We start from the raw sequence: 16,882 nt of genomic DNA on the forward strand, positions 1-16,882 counted from the left end.
CTCTAGTTTAAAGGAACAGTCCACCGTACTTCCATAATGAAATATGCTCTTATCTGAATTGAGACGAGCTGCTCCGTACCTGTCCGAGCTTTGCGCGACCTCCCAGTCAGTCAGACGCAGTCAGACGCGCTGTCACTCCTGTTAGCAATGTAGCTAGGCTCAGTATGGCCAATGGTATTTTTTGGGGCTGTAGTTAGATGCGACCAAACTCTTCCGCGTTTTTCCTGTTTACATAGGTTTATATGACCAGTGATATGAAACAAGTTCAGTTACACAAATTGAAACGTAGCGATTTTCTATGCTATGGAAAGTCCGCACTATAATGACAGGCGTACTAACACCTTCTGCGCGCTTCGGCAGCACATTGATACTGAGCTCGGTGAAGGTATCAATGCGCTGCCGAAGTGCGCAGAAGGTGTTAGTACACCTGTCATTATAGTGCGGACTTTCCATAGCATAGAAAATCGCTACGTTTCAATTTGTGTAACTGAACTTGTTTCATATCACTGGTCATATAAACCTATGTAAACAGGAAAAACGCGGAAGAGTTTGGTCGCATCTAACTACAGCCCCAAAAAATACCATTGGCTATGCTGAGCCTAGCTACATTGTTAACATGAGTGACAGCGCGTCTGACTGCGTCTGACTGACTGGGAGGTCGCGCAAAGCTCGGAGACGTACGGAGCAGCTCGTCTCAATTCAGATAAGAGCATATTTCATTATGGAAGTACGGTGGACTGTTCCTTTAACCTCATCCACTAATTTGACCTTAATTGACTCATATAACTTTCACTCACTCATTTAACTTTCACTGACTAATTATCCTTAATTCACAAATTTAATTCACTAATTTTACCTTAATTGACTCGTGTAACTTTTAACCTTCTAGTTTAACTTTCACTCTATAGATTTGTGTTTCATTGTTTTCAGGGTGAACAGTGCAACATCGTTCCTGATAACGTTGACGACATCGTGGCAGACATCGCTCAGGAGGAGAAAGAAGAAGGTCTGTGTTTTCATCGTCTTCACCAGGAGCTTGGTTTAGAAGTTACAGCTTTACCTCTGACTGTTACAGCGCTGATGCTGGACTTCACCATATCGACAATTACACTGTTTTGATCATCTGCTGTGATTGAGCTGTTACTATAGAAACGATAACAACGTCTTAAAACGAGAGCATTAATAACCCATAAACCTGTGATAAGCAGCTGCACTACTGTCAGAGCTGCTGTTCTAGAAAATTAATCAACCCCTTCTGACCAATCACAATCCAGAACTCAGCAGTGCTTGTGTTTCAGTTGATTTCTTCATGTTGGTGTTTGGAATATTCAGGATGTCGTGATTTCACTCGCAGTTTCATTCTGTCCTTTTCACTCGTTCAGACGACACTCCGGAGACATGTATTTACTCCAACTGGTCTCCGTGGTCGGCCTGCAGCTCCTCCACCTGCGAGAAAGGAAAGCGGATGAGGCAGAGGATGCTGAAGGCTCAGCTGGACCTGAGCGTCCCCTGTCCACACACACAGGACTTTGAGCCATGTATGGGGCCCGGCTGCAGTGATGAGGGTATCACACATACACACACACACACACACACACACACACACACACACACACACACACACACAGACACTTTCTCCATGAACCATGTCTTTTTTTAAGGTGATGTGCAGCTGATCTGTGATACAATACGACTAATCTCGCTGTTCTGAGTTATCCAGCTTCTCATATCTCACACATCAGAAAACGTTGAAATTACACTAAATATGAGAGGTTTAAGTCTAAATATTCTCAGATTTATGTTTCATAGTTTTTTTTTTTAAATTCAGTGGTCTCAGGGTTCATGGGTTCATGCTCTATTTCTCAGAATAACAATACTCAATAATATGTTTTGTTGTACAGTAATATTCTGAGTTTATAGCAGAGCTTCATACTTAAGAGAATATGGTAAAGCATCAACCTGATTTTTGATGGCTTTTGTGACCGTGTGACATCCATACGTCTGTGTACCACCACAGGAAACCCGATTATAAGTGCAAGGCGGCGTATCTCATACATACCTGACCACCGGACAACAAAATGTGTTTCTTTATTTCCATAAGATAGATGGGTTTTTATCCAGCACTTATTTAAATAAATAAATAAATAAATAAATAACGTGGGGTTATTTATTTACTAACACATTTTACAGAAAATATTCACAACAGTTTCATATAAAACGAGTTAAAACAGTTTTATGAGTCCGCTCGCTTGTTGGACAGTTGACAGTTTGTGTCGTAAGGGCGAGAGACGGATGTAATCACAAGAAGAGTTTTATTGAAAACACGCTCGCAAACAGATCCAAAACGAGTCGGAAAACAGGCAGTGGTGGAGCGAGGCACAGACAGGATATCAGAGGGATACAATCCAATACTCACAGTCCAAAAACACAAACAGGGTCAAAACCAGAAAAACAACACAAAATACAAGGCTTTCGCAAAGTCTGAGAGTCCTTATATAAATGTCCGTGCTGTGATTGAGCTCTAATCAGGAACAGGTGCATGGTCATTAGTCCTAATGGTGCTGCTCGAGCGTGGACGTGACAGATGAAACTAGATGACTGTTTGACGTATAGAGTGTGAAATTGGATGGTAACTCTACAGTCATGATGTAAAGTGAAAGCGCTGGTTCACTGCTGTCCCCCAGGCACCCAGCAGAGTCACAGCATAATAAATGTCATGGTGTTGTTTCTGGCGCATGGCATGCGGCGTCAAAGAAAGGAATAAATACCGTATGTATCGTAACTATGATGCGCATCTCATTATTTATTGGTCTCACAATAATGTCACAAGACAATACAGTGATTTATTGAGGTGAAAAACACAATTCGATGGTTCATTCATGGTGCTGTAATATTATTATTCTATTCAGGGGGATTTTTTTTTTCCCCTTGTAAATATTTTGCTCAGGAACTCTGCTTTTAGACAGGGGCTAAATATCTATTTTATTCTTATTCTATTCTATAATTTTATTCTCAGTTTTTTTTTCTTTTCTCCCTGTGGTAGACGCATCGACGTGTATGATGTCAGAGTGGATCACATGGTCTCCATGCAGCGTGTCGTGCGGAGCGGGCATTCGGTCCAGAGAACGCTACGTAAAGCAGTTTCCTGAAGACGGTTTTGCGTGCACCCTCCCCACCGAGGAGACCGAGCCGTGCACCGTCAACCAGGACTGCTGTGAGGAAATACTTCCTCATTTATATCGTTAGGTTTTACTAAAAGATTTACATGCAAAGATTTTTGGCAATTAAACTGATATTGTCTTACCAGATTGCAAAATGTTCCAGCTTTTTGTAAATAAACACAGTGCATTTATAAATGTTATGTTGTGTAGCTCCTAGCAGTTGTCTCGTGACTGAATGGGGTGAATGGGACACCTGCAGCGCCACCTGTGGGCTGGGCACGAAGCGGCGAGAGCGTATGGTCAAAATGCCTCCGTCTGATGGATCCATCTGTGGGGCTGAGGTGGTCGAGGTGGAGAAGTGCATGATGCCTGAGTGTCGTAAGTTAAAACGTGCATGCGTACAAACAAATAATTTCATATTTATGTTATATTTAGGTACAATATTTAATGTAAAGTTTGAGGCTTATGATTGATTGCCCTTACAGTAGAATCAAGAATTAATTTTAATTTAATTCCTTATGGAAATGTAATATAACACCAACAACACCAACAATAATACATTTATATCTTACTATTTATATACGTATCACACTTCAGGCATGTTAAAGTATAACTCAAAGTCATTTTACAGTAAAGAGTCACATGTCTGAGAAAAAATAAATAAAAATGAAATAAAAAATAAATGAGAAACTTGAGAAAGCTACAATAAAATCAGTGGCAAAATAAAGTGAAGCAAAAATATGACTTGCTAAAAACACAGAAGCAGAGAGTGAAATATATACTGGTACAGTGCTCTCTACAATTATTGGCACCCCAGTAAAGATTAATAAAAAGGATTCGAAAAAAAATCCACATTTAGGTGAAGTCGTTTCATCTCACATTGAAAAAAAATGAGAAAAATCCAACCTTTAACTGAAATACATTTATTCCAAGAAAAACAAATCCCTCATCAAGAAAATTATTGAAAAAAACAAACAAAAAAACATGCTACTGTTATTGGCACCCCTGGAAATGATAGTGTTTGAGTGTTCGAGTTGATTGGTGTGTGTAGGAACTTTCAAGCTGTAAGCCATGACTTCCTGATTAACCGGGAAACAAAAATAAAGGTGAGTTTGATGGAAGCCAAATTCCCTTATACTGTATCCAAAATTACTCACTACTCACGATATAGTGGAGTGTACGGTATAGTGAGTTCGCCATTTTGTCGTGCTGTCCGAATGTACACTATAGTGTGAATTATTACACCCTATATAGATAATGGACTCATAGGATCCCACAATGCACCGTGAAAAGTAGTGAACCTTTAGATGGGCACTAACCAAGCAATATATATATATATATATATATATATATATATATATATATAATCATGCATTGCGGTCGTGTGTTGGGGTGAAAAGACAGAGGAAGAAACACATGAACGCATATTCAAGTGCAATTAAAAATAGTAAGAGAACAGAAAATCAGCTAAAATAGAATAAGACAGATAAAATAAAAGAATAAAAGTTAGAGTGCAGAGCGAGGAATTAATCAAAAGCCTCAAATTTAATTTAATAAAAGGCAGCGGCAAAGAAGAAAGAAAGGATTCAGCCTTGATTTAAAAGAACTGAAAGATGCAGCAGACACAAAGCACTTTGTATTTATTAATGTGGGAAATACGCTCAGTATAACATGAATTTATGATAAATGCATGTACATTTGCATGTATTTATTATTTTGAAAACCCACCAGCTGATTGATCTGGCACTTTTTAATTGTGCAACAGTAGTGATGTAAATAACGGCATGGCAGAGTAGTGTCCCAAAGTTGTTGTTTTTTTAACCATTGAGCTCACTATATAATCATCTATATAGAATTCTCTAGATAGTGAGTAGGGAGTAATGAATGAGTGAGTGATTTTGGACAGAGCCTTAGGCTACATCCACACGACAACGGCAACGAGATTTTTTTTTTTTAAATATCGCGTCCACATGGGCAACGGATCAGTTAAATTTCAGGTCCATATGGCAACACAACACTTGCTGAAAATGATGCAATACACATGCCACACCTCTAGCTGCGCTGTAAGACGGTCCCATCGGAGACACCAGAACAATAGAAGTAGACGCATGCGCATAACTGCGCATGCGCACAGTGACTATCCCTGTCACACGCACACACTTTCTCACTCCCTATCCTATGGATATAGTGCCTTTAAATCACGTGCTCATTTTTTGAATGGACATGTGGAAAGAGGAATGAACGGGGGTAGATGGAAGCCAGTACGCCAACATTCTGATATCCTCCAGAATTCTTTAATGGTCCAGAATAAATTGAATGCGACACGTTGATGGATTACTTTATTCTTCTACGCCCTTTTTGAGGAATGTATTGTCGGACTTAAACCAACATCTGAAGAGGTGAGATCGCTCCTTTTTTTTCCCTATTTTTGCTGGCGGGATTGACTCTGCCCTAAGGGCTATTCTCTCTCTCTCTCTCTCTCTCTCTCTCTCTCTCTCTCACTTTGCACCATTACACAATAAATATTCACAGTGAAAATATTTTGTAAGCGCGTTTCATGAACCAAGTTATAGGATTTGTTGACAACTCGCATCGAGTTTGTTACACTTCTACCCGGCATGAAGCACATGTGGTTGTGACGTCATCATAAACAAATCCGTTCTACTCATCCAGACGACTTTGCAACGGCTCCATTGCCAGATTTTTCCACTCTGGAACCCGTTCTCAAAAGATTTCATTTTGGGGCACCCAAAACGCCGGTGCCGTGTGGACGCCAGGCCGAAACGATAAAAAATTTTTATCAGATTCACCTGAATCCGTTGCCGTGTGGACAGGGCCTTAGTCATCCATAGGTGCTAAAGAAGGCAACTGGACTTGCTTGAAATCCTTGAAGATGTTTCACCTCTCATCCGAAAGGCTTCTTCAGGTCTGTCTGACGAGTGGGGAGTTCCAGGTATTTATCCTCTAGTGGACCAAAAGCAACCCTAAGAAGAGTCGTTGCGGTCACATGGGTCGCTGACCCTCCCAATCATCCTGTAACTGTTCGGGTCACTGGAGGCCAGGCGTGAATGGTGTTAGCAGCCTAGAGGGTCGCTAGGGTGATTGTTTCATTTCCCCAATGTATAGGTGTGTGCATTCCTCACTCCACTGAGCAACCACTTCACAAGCGCATGGCTCAACATAGGAGAGCCAGTGCCTCAGGCCAGGGATCTGCAGTCTATCTTCAGCTCAGTAACGAAGGACACTCATTTCAGGACTGCAATGTATGCATTTTAGCCAGAGAAGACCAGTGGTTTGAAAGAGGGGTAAAAGAAGTTATCTTTGTCAATCTGGAATGACCATCACTGAACAAAGGAGGTGGTCTGAGACACCACTTAAACACCTTCAATGCAGTCCTTGGCACACATCTCAGGCCAAGTTTACATTAGATCGTATCTGTCTCGTTTTCTTCGAGGATGCACTGTCCGTTTACATTAAAACGCCTGGAAACGCCGGGAAACGGGAATCCGCCAGGGTCCACGTATTCAATCCAGATCGTGTCTGGTCCGGTGCTGTGTAAACATTGAGAATACGCGGATACGCTGCGCTGATCTCTAGCTGGCGTCGTCATTGGACAACGTCACTGTGACATCCACCTTCCTGATTCACTGGCGTTGGTCATGTGACGCGACTGCTGAAAAACGGCGCAGACTTCCGCCTTGTATCACCTTTCATTAAAGAGTATAAAAGTATGAAAATACTGCAAATACTGATGCAAATACTGCCCATTGTGTAGTTATGATTGTCTTTAGGCTTGCCATCCTTCCACTTGCAAGTGGTAAGTGACGCGCATGCCCGATATGCACTGAGATCTCACACACAGCGGCTCAGTCCCGAATCACTGCTTGTGCACTTCACTCGCGCGCTCTGTGAGCTGCGCAGGGCCGGAGTGCGCACCCTCCAGAGGGCACTCACTGTTCAGGGCGGAGTGATTTGGAGCGCAGGATGCCTGCGGAGCCGAGCGTATCCGTGTATTGGCGTTGCTATGTGCACGCGAATCGTGTATTGGCGTTGCTGTGTGCACACTAATCGTTTTAAAAACGTTAATCTGATGATCCGCTGATACGGTCTAATGTAAACCCCACCTCAGTAAACTGAATACACATCCACACCAAGGCCCTGTCCACACGGCAACGGATTCAGGTGACTCCGATACAATTGCTTATCGTTTAGGCCTGGCGTCCACACGGCACCGGCGTTTTGGGTGCCCAAAACGCAATCTTTTTGAGAACGGGTTCCAGAGTGGAAAGATCTGGCAACGTTGCCGTTGTGAAGTCGTCTGGATGAGTAGAACGGATTTGTTTACGATGACGTCACAACCACATGACTGTGAGTGCTTCACGCCGGGTAGAAGTGTAACAAATATCACCAGGATATCACCAGGAAAAAGCCTTACAGAGCACTAGTGAGAGTGAAACACGAGCTTGGATATTATTATTATTATTATGTTCAGTGTTAGTTCACAGTAGTAATGCAAGAAGCAGAATAGTGACAGTAATAGTGAAGCAAAAACATGCAATTGTACAAACACTGCAGCTCTACAGCAAAATATTCATTTATGAAATGGTCTGATTCTTAACACCAGTAGTGCCAATGATCTTCTCATTGCGATGCGATGCGAGTTGTCAACAAATCCTATAACTTGGTTCATGAAACGCGCTTACAAAATATTTTTCACTGTGAAGATTTATTGTGTAATGGTGCAAAGTGAGAGAGAGAGAGAGAGAGAGAGACTCTGCCCTTAGGGCAGAGTCAATCCTGCCAGCAAAAATAGGGGAAAAAAAGGAGCGATCTCACCTCTTCAGATGTTGGTTTTAGTCCTACAATACATTCCTCAAAAAGGGCGTAGAGGAGCAAATTAATCCATCAACGTGTAGCATTCAATTTATTCTGGACCATTAAAGACGCCGCCTTCAGCGTAGAATCATACGTCATCCTCGCCGCCATATTGGATAGGTCAAAGCGGAGAATAAAGATTCATGTGCTGCGTTTAACTGTACCAACAGGTTTACCGTCCAAACGAGATCACATGGGATTACCTTTCACAGGTGAGAAACAACAAATTAATCCATCAACGTGTAGTATTCAATTTATTCCGGACCATTAAAGACGCCGCCTTCCGCGTAGAATCATACGTCATCCTCACCGCCACATTGGATGGGTCAAAGCGGAGAATAAAGATTAGCTGCGTTTAACTGTACCAACAGGTTTGCCGTCCAAACGAGATCACATGGGATTACCTTTCACAGGTGAGACTGGAAAAATACTTTTCATTGTATTTGGTCATTATAACGTAATTTTACGAACAGATTTTTCTGACTTTGTGGCTAATATGAAGTCTCGCGCATAATAGTTTATGCGCATGCGTCCTTACTTCTTCTATTGTTCTGGTGTCTCCGAAGGGACCGTCTTACAGCGCCCCTAGAGGTATGGCATGTGTATTGCATTTTTTTCAGCAAGTGTTGCGTTGCCATATGGACCTGATATTTTACTGATCGTTGCCCATTTGGACACGATATATATTTTAAATAACATCTCGTTGCCATTGTCGTGTGGATGTATCCCAAGATTCAGCTGACTTCAACTACTTGCATAATGGCAGAGAGAGCCAACGACCCACAGATCACCCTAATGACTCTCAAGGCTGCTAAAACCACTGGTCTTCTCTGGCTAAACTGTATACAATCCAGTCCTGAAACAAGTGTCATTTGTTATTGAGATGAAGATAGACTGCAGAGTCCTGGCCTGAGGCACTAGCTCTCCTGTGCTGAGCCATGTACTTGTGAAGTGGTTGGTCAATTGAGGTTTTTCACCCACATGACCAAGTCATGTGAGGCTGCCATTTTGGAGGTCACGGCTCGAATCAGTTTGAATGCGAGGAAGGCGACAAACGAAAAACATAAAAGAAAAAGGAGCGAGATGCAGAAAACACCTTCACTATCCAGCGACGTAGGGCATTTACAGGGCGAGCAGAGGGAGAGGTATTTGCAAAAATTGAGGTTAGCAGGCTTAGAGAACGACGTTTACCTGCTTCCACCAGGATTGTTCACTGACGTACGGAAGTACATGAAGCCCTCGTCTTTACCTGACTTCGGCCCACATGATCTGTATACCTATGTCGTTAAAAACCCATCGCCATACACAGGTATTGATCTGAAAGCGTATAAGAGTTTGGATGCCTACAAATATTTTGTGTCAGGCTGGGTAACATGCCTACATCAGCGGGTCGTCCCTGGAGCCGGTGGTCGCCATCTCATTACAGCTAAGGTTTGTTCACATTTTCATTTACTTTCGGTCCTCAGGATAAACAAAATGTTATTAAATGTCATTGAAATAACTTCTTAGTCTGTTGAGACATGGCCCGTTATAAATTTGCTGTTACCAGGCAATGACCAAGAACTGTATTATTAGGGTCGGTGTCTGTGTTGTAGCAGTGTACTAGCAGCTAGCTGTTAGCACTAGCTAATGTCAACAACATACTAGCTAGTATGTTACTGTAGCAATGTTTACGTTCGGTCATTTGGATGACTGTTAAAACCTTTCAGTCTCAAGTTTTTCCTTTACTGTATTTACTAGATTACTGTAATTATGATCCAGCAGCTATTTACACCGGATCCAGTGTAAATAGCTGCTGGAGCGCGCTCCGGCTTGCTCCACCTCAAATTAAGCAGCGCGCTCCGTCTTGCTCCCAGAGCACTCCGGGAGCAAGCTGGAGCGTGCTGCTTAATTTGAGGGGGAGCAAGCCGGAGCGCGCTCCGGAACCTCGGCCGGAGCACTCCGGGAGCAAGCCGGAGCGCGCTGCTTAATTTGAGGGGGAGCAAGCCGGAGCGCGCTGCTTAATTTGAGGGGGAGCAAGCCGGAGCGCGCTCCGGAACCTCGGCCGGAGCACTCCGGGAGCAAGCCGGAGCGCGCTGCTTAATTTGAGGGGGAGCAAGCCGGAGCGCGCTCCGGAACCTCGGCCGGAGCACTCCGGGAGCAAGCCGGAGTGCGCTGCTTAATTTGAGGGGGAGCAAGCCGGATCGCGCTCCGGAACTTCGGCCGGAGCACTCCGGGAGCAAGCTGGAGCGCGCTGCTTAATTTGAGGGGGAGCAAGCTGGAGCGCGCTGCTTAATTTGAGGGGGAGCAAGCCGGAGCGCGCTCTGGAACCTCGGCTGGAGCACTCCGGGAGCAAGCCGGAGCGCGCTGCTTAATTTGAGGGGGAGCAAGCCGGAGCGCGCTGCTTAATTTGAGGGGGAGCAAGCCGGAGCGCGCTGCTTAATTTGAGGGGGAGCAAGCCAGAGCGCGCTCCGGAACCTCGGCCGGAGCACTCCGGGAGCAAGCCGGAGCGCGCTGCTTAATTTGAGGGGGAGCAAGCCGTAGCGCTCTCCGGAACCTCGGCCGGAGCACTCCGGGAGCAAGCCGGAGTGCGCTGCTTAATTTGAGGGGGAGCAAGCCGGATTGCGCTCCGGAACTTCGGCCGGAGCACTCCGGGAGCAAGCTGGAGCGCGCTGCTTAATTTGAGGGGGAGCAAGCCGGAGCGCGCTCTGGAACCTCGGCCGGAGCACTCCGGGAGCAAGCCGGAGCGCGCTGCTTAATTTGAGGGGGAGCAAGCCGGAGCGCGCTCCGGAACCTCGGCCGGAGCACTCCGGGAGCAAGCTGGAGCGCGCTGCTTAATTTGAGGGGGAGCAAGCCGGAGCGCGCTGCTTAATTTGAGGGGGAGCAAGCCGGAGCGCGCTCCGGAACCTCGGTCGGAGCACTCCGGGAGCAAGCTGGAGCGTGCTGCTTAATTTGAGGGGGAGCAAGCCGGAGCGCGCTGCTTAATTTGAGGGAGAGCAAGCCGGAGCGCGCTCCGGAACCTCGGCCGGAGCACTCCGGGAGCAAGCTGGAGCGCGCTGCTTAATTTGAGGGGGAGCAAGCTGGAGCGCGCTGCTTAATTTGAGGGGGAGCAAGCCGGAGCGCGCTCTGGAACCTCGGCCGGAGCACTCCGGGAGCAAGCCGGAGCGCGCTGCTTAATTTGAGGGGGAGCAAGCCGGAGCGCGCTCCGGAACCTCGGCCGGAGCACTCCGGGAGCAAGCTGGAGCGCGCTGCTTAATTTGAGGGGGAGCAAGCCGGAGCGCGCTGCTTAATTTGAGGGGGAGCAAGCCGGAGCGTGCTCCGGCAGCTATTTACACTGGATCTGGTGTAAATAGCTGCCGGATCATAATTACAGTAAACTAGTAAATACAGTCAAGGAAAAACTTGAGACTGAAAGGTTTTAACAGTCATCCAAATGACCGAACGTAAACATTGCTACAGTAACATACTAGCTAGTATGTTGTTGACATTAGCTAGCTTGACCTTCAAAATGTCGGACACCGGGGCGTCACGTGACCCTGTGACGTCAGGTGAAAAACCTCAGTGCAGTGAGGAATGCACACACCTGTACATTGGGGAAATGAAACAATCACCCTAATAACCCTCTAGGCTGCTAACACCATTCACACCCGGCCTCCAGGGACCCTACAGGATGACTGAGAGGGTCAACAACTCATGTGACCTCAATGACTCCTTAGGGTTGCTTTTGGTCCACTAGAGGATAAATACCTGGAACTCCCCACTAGTCAGACAGACCTGAAAAAGCCTTTCAGATGAGAAGTGAAACGTCTTCAAGGATTTCAAGCAAGTCCAGTTGCCTTCTACTGTATATACAATAATATTTCATATAATATATACAATATATTCAATATAACATATTTCTAACGTTTAAAAATGCTAATTGATGGTGTAAGGAGCCTGACAAAAAGTTTTTCATTTTAGTTCAATTTTAAATAACATATTGTTACTGTTATAAGTTAATACTCATTATTCGGGTGGCACAGTGGTGTAGTGGTTAGCACGGTCGCCTCACAGCAAGAAGGTCCCGGGTTCTAACCCAACGGCTGGCGAGAGCCTTTCTGTGTGGAGTTTGCATGTTCTCCCCGTGTCTGCATGGGTTTCCTCCAGGTGCTCCATTTTCCCCCACAATCCAAAGACATGCAGTTAGGTTGACGTGGGGCGGCCTTGGGCTGAGGTGCCCTTGAGCGAGGTACCGAACCCCTGACTGCTCCCCGGGCGCTCTGGTGTGGCTGCCCACTGCTCTGGGTGTGTGCGTGTGTTCACTGCTTCAGATGGGTTAAATGCAGAGGATGAATTTCACTGTGCTTGAAGTGTGCATGTGACGAATAAAGATTTCTTCTTCTTCAGTATATAAAGACAAAAGGTTTCTTCGTCATGTTTTTGTCCGGTTTGTGACTTGTTTTGACTCCATCCACTGCACTTCATAAATGATGGAATAAAAACAGTAGACTGTAAATGCCTTGAATGGAATGTACACCGCTTACTTCCCGTCTATCGACACTAAAGCTGATAGAGTTTGACAATTCTCAAGAGTATAAAGTACGGGCAAGGAACTCTTGTTTTGACAGCATGTTTTAACTCTGTTCCTGTGGTGAAGATGGATGTTTTGTTTTGACAGATACCATCCCATGCTTGTTGTCTCCGTGGTCTGATTGGAGTGACTGCAGTGTGACATGCGGTAAAGGAACTCGCACTCGGCAGCGCATACTCAAATCCCCGGTGGAGCTGGGAGAGTGCAGCGAAGAGCTGGAACAAGTGGAGAAATGCATGCTGCCAGAGTGCCGTGAGCAACACACACACAAACTACAATTATAACATGATACAGCTGTATTTACTGCAGGCACGACACAGGCGAGTGAGCATATTTTAAAGTTTTAGTGTTAATGTAATAGTCTTGTGTCTTGGCTGGTAGAGTAATCCAGCACAAAGGAATGTATCGACTGCTAGTTTGTCTGAAAATAAAATCAATTATGTATTGGTTTCACTGCAGTTTATATACAATTTATAGTATTAGGTTGTGGACATGTATGCGCTTTTGTGGTTCATAATTATAACTGGGCGGCACGGTGGTGTAGTGGTTAGCACTGTCACCTCACAGCAAGAAGGTTCTGGGTTCGAGCCCAGTGGCCGACGGGGGCCTTTCTGTGTGGAGTTTGCATGTTCTCCCCGTGTCTGCATGGGTTTCCTCCAGGTGCTCTGGTTTCCACCACAATCCAAAGACATGTGGTTAGGCTAAATGGTGGCTCGAAATTGCCCATAGGTGTGAATGTGAGTGTGAATGGTTGTTTGTCTCTACTGTATATGTCAGCGCTGCAATGATCTGGCGACTTGTCCAGGGTGAACCCCGTCTCTCACCCATACTCGGCTGGGATAGGCTCCAGCTTGCCTGCGACCCTGTAGGACAGGAGAAGTGGCTACATATAATGGATGGATGGAAGCCCTACATGCACCCAATCATCTTACTTGCTCCTTTTCACAGCCTAACTTGCTCTGCTCCCCTAAGCCCCACCCACTCACCCACCCACTAAGCTCTACTGGCCCTTGCCTTTAGCTTGGTCAAAACAAGTGATGTAGAAGGGGTGGGACCTGATGCATGGGCAACAGCTGGTTCTTCATATCTCCTTGCTTGCTTATTAGGGATAAATGTATAGGAGTTCATATGTTTAAAATCCTAATTTTTCTGTAAAGCTGCTTTGCGATAATGTCTATTGTTGAAGGCGTGATAAAAATAAATTGACTCGACTTGATTTCTTGACCAGGCTTGTGCCCTTGTGTATGTCTTACACCTGATAGCTTGGCAACAAGGAAACATATGGGACTCATCAAGCCAATCTTGAAGTGACAGTCCAGGTTTCATGATACAGCTCATTAGTGGAAAAGATCTGACCACTCTTTCCAGCATTATACTGGAAGACAGAAGTCCTGTGGTCTTCTTGAGGTCTCTACAGATCCCAAGTCTTCAAAACCTCTGGGTTCTCCATTTTCTTTCCCCAAAGCATGTTGTTAATTGAACTAACTACCCTAAATTACTCCCGTGTGTGCATTCCCATCTCACACTGAGTGGTACTGGGATACGCTCTGGAGCCACCATGACCCTGACTAGGACAAAGCAGTTATTGAAGATGAAGGAGTAATTCATATATTTAGGGGCCTAAAGGCTGGCATGGTGGTGTAGTGGTTAGCGCTGTTGCCTCACACCGAGAAGGGTCTGGGTTCAAGCCCAGTAGTCATCAGTGGTCTTTCTGTGTGGAGTTTGCATGCTCTCCCCATGTCTGTGTGGGCTTCCTTCGGGTGCTCTGGTTTCCCCCACCATCCAAAGAGGTTAACTGGCTGCCCTAAATTGCCTGTAGGTGTGAACGTGTGTGTGAACATGTGTGTGAATAGTTGAGAGAAGAACACCTCTATAATAATCCAGTAGAAGGCGACAGGGAACTGCTACTGTAATTCTTCCCTAGAAACTTTGATGGCTGGAGCTATCAGATTGATATACCAAATAGAAAGAGGGGCCTAAGACCTGTAGCCTTATCAGCTCTTTCCTACAAAGTACAACCATAAGGGAACATGGATGGGGGTTTTGTGGGTGGTGCATACATCATCCTTATGGGAAATGTGGCCATGTTTCCACATTTCACCGGCACACATTCGGGTAAAACTTGGATTGACTTCAAAGTGACCTACACACTGCTTGCCATTAAAATCCCTATAATCCCCCTTTTGAACACCTTCTGAGCCACTATTTGCCAAAGAATGTCTCCAGTAATGGGTTTTACCCAAGCTTTTTTCAACACTTTTTAATTTAACCTAATGTCCTTCCCCATGGACCACATGCCAAATTCCATGTGCTTTTCATCCTTTCAACTCTGAATAATTGAGTCGTGCATCAATCCAACCAGAATGGGAAACAGCCTTACAATATTGCACCACTGTGTCTTTCCTCCTGTGTCCAGCCACCATCCGAGCACACCGAGGGCAATTATAGGTGTTTCATCGCGGTCACCTACTTCAGATTCATCAAATAGAACAGGTAGACACAATTCATCATTTGTCATTCTTTCTGTCCCCCTCCCTCCCTCCCTCCCTCCCTCCCTCCCTCTCTCTCTCTCTCTCTCTCTCTCTGTCTTTCTCTGCAGCTTCAGACTGTGTGATGTCTGAGTGGTCTGAGTGGTCCGAGTGTAATAAGTCATGCGGGAAGGGTAACATGATCCGGACACGGATGATAAAGCTGGAGCCTCAGTTCGGGGGCGAGGCCTGCCCTGAGATTGTCCAGAGGAAGAAGTGCAAGATCAGGAAGTGCAATCAAGTCAGCACTAACAGCGATGAGAGAAAGAAACGCAAAGAAGCCAGAAAGAAGAGGAAGAACAGCCAGGGAAGGGAGGAGTGGATTGATGAGCTCGCAGGTAACATGGCGTAAATCTTTTGAGCTTTTGCCCCATTGTTATTGCTAGCACCAAATCATTAAACATAGTTTAGATAGTTAGCTCATCAAGCCCTGGGATGGACAAAGGACCACAAGATCTCTCCATCTTTCTCTGTCGGCTGCAAGAGACTCTGTTGAACTCCATTGAATGTAACATCTGTTGAGATCTTCTTTAAATGTGGCTCTCCATGTATTTTCTGGATGTCCTCTCGGACGTTCCACCTTTTGGAGTCCAGACGAGTGCAGTTTTCAATGGCCTGCTGTCTGGAAGTTTTAAAATATGGCCAGCAAAGTGTAGTCTCCATTCTGTATCCATGTCATACAAGTCCGTCATGTTTGCGCACCAAAGAACTACTTCATTCATCGAGAACTACAACATGAAGAGGAATTAGTTTCCTTTATCAGTGTGTCCAAAAATGCTTTATTCCCCTTACACTGCAGGAATTTGCCAATGGTGTATTTTTTATTTTTTTTATTGTCTGTTTCTAGTGGAACATCCATGAAGCATCAGTTCCTGCCAGGTAACCAAGTGCCTGTGTGTGATTTTGTTTTCCTCCAGGATGCAAAATGAAGCTGTGGTCTGGATGGAGTGACTGTACCAAGTTCTGTGGTGGGGGGATCCAAGAGAGGCTCATGACAGCCAAGAAGAGATTCAAGAGCACACAGTTAACCAGCTGCAAGGACAGGAAGGAGATCCGAGCCTGTAACGTCCATCCCTGCTAAGTGGCGCAGGGGATTGTGGGAAGGGACTTGATGTAATGAGGATTGGGGTGGGGGATAGGGGGTGGGTGGTAGGATTGAGCATCGAACATGGCTCTCTTTCTATAGTTCAGTGGTCTCTTTCAACCTGTTTAAGGTTGGCAGCAGTTTTTTTACTTTTTCTTTTCCTTTTCTTACTAGAATGTAGTATAGTGGTAATTTGTCATATAAATGAAATGCAGAGCAATGCTTAGAGTTGATGTTAAAGTTCTATTTGAGTTCTAATTTGTAGTACATTTCTATCTGAAAGTGGCTTATTAAAAAGTTCCGTATGTTCCGTTTAAGTTGTAAGATTTAGTAAGTTAGTACATTTACACAACGCAGACGATGGTCCATAAAACGCCTTTTATTTAGGTTTTTTCAGTCAGAAAAAAAAAATCTGTCATTGATCCCTTCTTTATTTTAATAAAAAATAAAATAAATAACACTGTACGCAGTAACCTAAGTGCAGAAGTTTGCACACCCTCAAGGACAAAATAAAGATGACCCGGGGGTACTCACGCTTTGCTTGCATATGTTTTTCTTTCCATCATATTGCAAGATTAGTTTTATTCAGATTGTTGTTCTTCTGAAATGCAATTTAATACAAATTCCTTTCCAAAACTGATTGCAAATGCTAATATTTGCACTGTACAGACAATCCAGACAAAAA

General features: G+C 44.9%; 1 protein-coding gene across 1 annotated transcript in view; it reads left to right on the forward strand.

Annotated features, from left to right (window-relative positions):
• spon1a (spondin 1a) overlaps nt 1-16,194 on the forward strand; it is a 223,906-nt gene extending 207,712 nt beyond the window's left edge. The window contains exons 10-16 of the mRNA XM_060922817.1: nt 931-1,006; nt 1,383-1,565; nt 3,044-3,214; nt 3,372-3,539; nt 12,673-12,837; nt 15,185-15,451; nt 16,031-16,194. Coding sequence (XP_060778800.1) covers nt 931-1,006; nt 1,383-1,565; nt 3,044-3,214; nt 3,372-3,539; nt 12,673-12,837; nt 15,185-15,451; nt 16,031-16,194 — 1,194 coding nt within the window. The remainder of the gene's footprint in view (nt 1-930; nt 1,007-1,382; nt 1,566-3,043; nt 3,215-3,371; nt 3,540-12,672; nt 12,838-15,184; nt 15,452-16,030) is intronic.
• Nucleotides 16,195-16,882: the final 688 nt, after the last annotated feature.

The sequence above is a fragment of the Neoarius graeffei genome, chromosome 6, assembly GCF_027579695.1.
Source record: "Neoarius graeffei isolate fNeoGra1 chromosome 6, fNeoGra1.pri, whole genome shotgun sequence".
NCBI classification, from domain to species: domain Eukaryota; kingdom Metazoa; phylum Chordata; class Actinopteri; order Siluriformes; family Ariidae; genus Neoarius; species Neoarius graeffei.